At 53.1% G+C, this 4,310-nt stretch overlaps 3 protein-coding genes across 3 annotated transcripts; all 3 read left to right on the forward strand.

Annotated features, from left to right (window-relative positions):
- Nucleotides 1-386: 386 nt before the first annotated feature.
- On the forward strand, nucleotides 387-495 carry NGA_2118100 (uncharacterized protein; the record flags this gene model as incomplete). The annotated part of the gene is made up of 1 exon (XM_005855684.1): nucleotides 387-495. A coding segment is annotated over one exon (109 nt), but the record flags the coding sequence as incomplete, so codon positions are not given.
- Nucleotides 496-685: 190 nt separating this feature from the next.
- Nucleotides 686-788, forward strand: NGA_2002300 (cell cycle switch protein; the record flags this gene model as incomplete). The annotated part of the gene is made up of 1 exon (XM_005855682.1): nucleotides 686-788. A coding segment is annotated over one exon (103 nt), but the record flags the coding sequence as incomplete, so codon positions are not given.
- A 2,417-nt stretch (nucleotides 789-3,205) lies between these two features.
- Nucleotides 3,206-3,430, forward strand: NGA_2075400 (golgi transport complex subunit cog6; the record flags this gene model as incomplete). Its single annotated transcript, XM_005855683.1, has 1 exon — nucleotides 3,206-3,430. A coding segment is annotated over one exon (225 nt), but the record flags the coding sequence as incomplete, so codon positions are not given.
- Between the last annotated feature and the right edge of the window lie 880 nt (nucleotides 3,431-4,310).

Consider the following 4,310-nt stretch of genomic DNA (forward strand, 5'->3'; position numbering starts at 1 on the left):
TCTCCAAGACGACTTCTACCTGAACCTCGTCGACTGGTCCTCCATGAATGTGCTAGCAGTCGGGCTGGGCACATGCGTTTACCTGTGGAGTGCCTGCACGAGTACGGTGACGAAGCTTTGCGACTTGGGAGGAGAAGATGCGGTCTCCTCGGTCGCCTGGGCTCCGCAAGGGTCGCACTTAGCTGTGGGGACGAGCACGGGAGAGGTCCAAGTCTGGGATGTAGACCGCTGCCAGCAGCTTCGCAGCCTTGGAGGCCACTCGGCGCGCGTAGGAACGATGTCCTGGAACGGACAGCTGCTGGCGACAGGAAGCAGAGACCGTCTAATTTGTATGCGTGACCTCCGAGCTCGAGAGCCGCGCATCAAGAAGCTGCATGGTCATCGTCAAGAGGTGTGTGGCCTTAGGTGGTCCTTTGACGAATGTCATCTCGCGTCAGGTGGGAACGACAACAAGCTCTACGTGTGGAACCAACACAGCAGCCAACCGATCCAGAAGTTCGCCGCGCACACCGCTGCTGTCAAGGCATTGGCTTGGTCTCCCCACCAAAGCGGTTTATTGGCATCAGGAGGAGGCACGGCCGATCGACATATTCGTTTTTGGAACACTCTTACGGGCAAGGCAATGAGCGAAGTGGACACCGGCTCTCAGGTCTGCAACTTGATGTGGTCTAGAAATGTGAACGAGATCGTGAGCACGCACGGATACTCCTTGAATCAGATCATTCTGTGGAAATACCCGAGTATGGCCAAGGTTGCCACTCTCACGGGGCATACATTTCGTGTGCTCTACCTAGCCATGTCTCCTGATGGTCAGACCATCGTCACAGGGGCGGGCGACGAGACCCTGCGATTCTGGAACGCCTTTCCCGGGGCCAAGAACACGGGTAACTCACTCGGAACCAGCCTCTTGTTTCCTGTAGGTCATGATATTCGATGATGTATTTCGCAAATAATGCCAAACTCAATTTAAAAAAATGTAGAGAAACCTTTTGCCTATCCTACATGTACGCCTGTGATTGCATTTGAAAAAGCCTAGAAAGCATCAAAGATTTCCAATTAATGTAGAATTGTACATGATTTGGACAATAAAGATGAATCACACAAAGTAAAACTTGATTTGCGATGTCGTGATCTGTTTTAAAGATGATTCCTGCACACTTCGTTTGCTGCTTCACCTGGGGCTTATCAATACAATATGACGTCACGTGAAGGAGAGCAATCTTGCCGGTCAGACACGGCGTTGGTGCAGCCCGCTAAGGCCTTATGTTTCGACTTTCGGGGTAGGCAAGAGAGGTCAAAAGGATATTACGGCGCTTGGGATTGACATGAAGGCAGACTCCTCCCGACGTTTTTCTGACTTCTCGCAGGGAGCAAAGTTTTCGCCTCTTCTGAACGCGGGGAGTATCTTCAATCATCACCAGACAATGCCATTACTACGTCTGTCCGGTCTGTCTTTCTTATCGATTGGCACAACTTTAATCCTCAATTACAAACCTTACTAATCATTCTTCATCTTCATACCCTTTTTACGCACACCGAATTACTATGCAGGAAAATGAAAAAAGCGACCGCAAACGAGAAGAATTTGGAGACAATTTCTACTTTTCTACTCCCTTTTGTGGCCATGATATACCTCGGTATAGTCTTGAAAAAATACTCGTTGGAGGAATATGCTGATCTCGTTACAAACGAATACCTGTTGCTCGGTAAGTGTTATTTCACGTAGCTCAACTCAAGGTGTGCGTAATGCATGCATTCGAGCTTTTTTGATAGACAAGATGCACTAACGGAGGTTGCAGCCCACACGCATTTCCAGCTCCGGTCCTGATACATTTGCATTAGCTCACACTGGCTTGTGGTCTCGCACACCTTTGCTCAGGTTTCAAAAACGTGGAGGCCCTACGACGGCACCTTGTGGACAACTTGATCGGCTCCTGTGTCTGGGGTCTGACATTTATGTACATTCGTAAAATGGCGAACCCGGAGCTTCGGCAAACAGCCTGGAAGAACACTCAGGTAAGTTATAAGAGGTGGCGAGATTGCGGGCAATGGAGGAGGAGTGCAATGAGGGAGGCGTGGAAGGGAAGAACACCTGACGTTTCGCAACACACACGCTCCACGCGGACCTACGTGCGGACATTGACTGTGTACGTATACATTCTTGCGTCCTCACGCGCATTCATAATAGGACGGTTACTTCGCCACTATCACGACTTTTGTCACGGGGCTGCTCAAAGCCGCTTGCAACAATTTCGCAAACAGGCCATGAACGACGTGAGGGACACAACAGACGTGTGGCGGAAGCCATGATGAACGGATCGAAGTTAAAGTTCAAAAAAATCAGATTGCTCGAAGGTTTTGTAAGTGATTGCTCGCGCATTTTTTGGAAATGATCCTTCTTTTTCTTCAGGCATCTGTCACCCGGTTTTATATACAGTCTTAATTAGCTTCCGCGCGTGGGTCGGCCACGTCTATTGGAGGACTTCCCTTAGAACCAGCCGTATTGGTACATTTTTTTCCAAAGTGTTCGACTCGGCGCAATTGTCAGATCCGTCGCTGGCAAACTTTATTTTGAGAATCCACCTACACTCAGTCCCAGCATCTCGCATGCCATCGGCCCATCGCGGCACGGGCAGGAGCTTGTCGTTTCCTCTTGGCGATGGCCTCTTTGCCCCGGACGCCGTGGTTCAATATCTTCACTGCACTGTACTACACAAGTTCATCGCGTGTACCTCAACTACACTACAGAATTACTATGGAGCGCGTGTTGAAGCAGAAAGTGCGCAAAATGGTGGAGTGCCGTACTGACACGCCGGCCATGCTTGAGGCCTTGCAGGCTATCGCCGCCTTTTATGGGCAGCGGGAGGGGGGAAACACTGCCGAGGCCCGCAAATCCCTCCGTCAAGACTTGGAAAAGCAAAACATGGTGTTGTGTGATGATTTCTTGAGACTCTTCGAAGTCCTCAAGGAACGCTTGGCTGCTTTGGATGCGCACACCGCCAGATTGGAAGACCACTGCCACGGCATCCATGCACGAATTGAGACAGCGGAGGAAAGCATGAGCGCCTTCTTAGCCAAGACACGAGTCTTACAAAAACAGCAAGTCGAGTGTGAGAGCAAAGCAGTACAGCTTCAGGATTTTCTGGACAACTTTACGTTGTCGGACGCTGAAATTGCGGCGTTGCGATATGAAGCTGTAGAAAAAGTGCTGCCTGACGGGCATCGTCCATTTTTTGCTGCACTGGCACGCGCGCAAGAGATCCGGGGGGAATGTGGAGCATTGGTGGGTTCTTCACGACAAAACCTGGGATTTGAGATGCTGGAAGAACTGTCTGAGCATCAAGAAACAGCATTCAGGCGCTTGCACTCTTACATCTTGCAGCGTTGCGCGGGATTGGAGCGAGATGACCCTCAGGAGGAGGTGGAGGAAAACGATGTGGCCTTGGGGTTGGGACTGCGGACGATACGGGACCGGCCCGCACTATTTGTTCACTGCCAGGAGTGTGTGTTGCAACGCCGCAAGGACGTGGTGCGACGCCGCTTCCTGCAAGCCCTGTCTGGTAGGGATGAGGGGGCGGAGGATGGCGACGTCAGGGAGGAGAAAGGCAAAAGGAGCATGAGTGGCAGCGGGCAGCGGCCAATCGACATGCATTCGCATGACCCTGTCCGCTACTTAAGCGATATACTAGCCTGGCTCCATCAAGCGGTGGCCTCAGAGCGAGAGTTTTTGACCAATCTGTTCAGGCCGGAGGCGCCCGGGGGGTCGGGGGGGCAGGGAGAGCGGCCGTTGCCGGGCGAGGGCGTGCCGACTGATGGTCAGGAAAGTGGCACCCTCGAGGATCACAATCAGGAGCTGTCCCAGGCGGCGATGCTGGGGGGAATCATGGAGGGTGTGGTCGCCCTGCTCAAAGCCCGCATCCTCCAGCTCTTGGAGCCCGCCGACTCGTACGGCGTCACAAACCGGGAGAGCAACGCCACCCGTTCCCAGATTTTCCTCCTCTTCCGGCTCCTCCATCTTCTGGCTTTCTACGACGTCACTTTTCAGAAGCTCGGGCTGACTGCAGACGCCTCCGCGCTGGGCAAGAGCATGCGGGAGACCCGCGTAGAATGCCAGCGTCGATTCGAGGGGCGCCTCGAGGCCTGGGGAAGCCAGAGCTTGATGTCCGTGCCCGCTTGTCCGATCGATCTATCTCCCGCCCAAGTCATGGGGGAGTTGGGGCAGTCATTGGCAGAAATCGTCGCTGTGCACGAAGCTTCCCTCGTCCCGCCCGGGGCCCTCGGGTACGCCCTCGACGAGGTCTTGACCGCGC

Source organism: Nannochloropsis gaditana (genome assembly GCF_000240725.1).
Source record: "Nannochloropsis gaditana CCMP526 unplaced genomic scaffold scaffold136, whole genome shotgun sequence".
In the NCBI taxonomy this organism is placed as follows: domain Eukaryota; class Eustigmatophyceae; order Eustigmatales; family Monodopsidaceae; genus Microchloropsis; species Microchloropsis gaditana.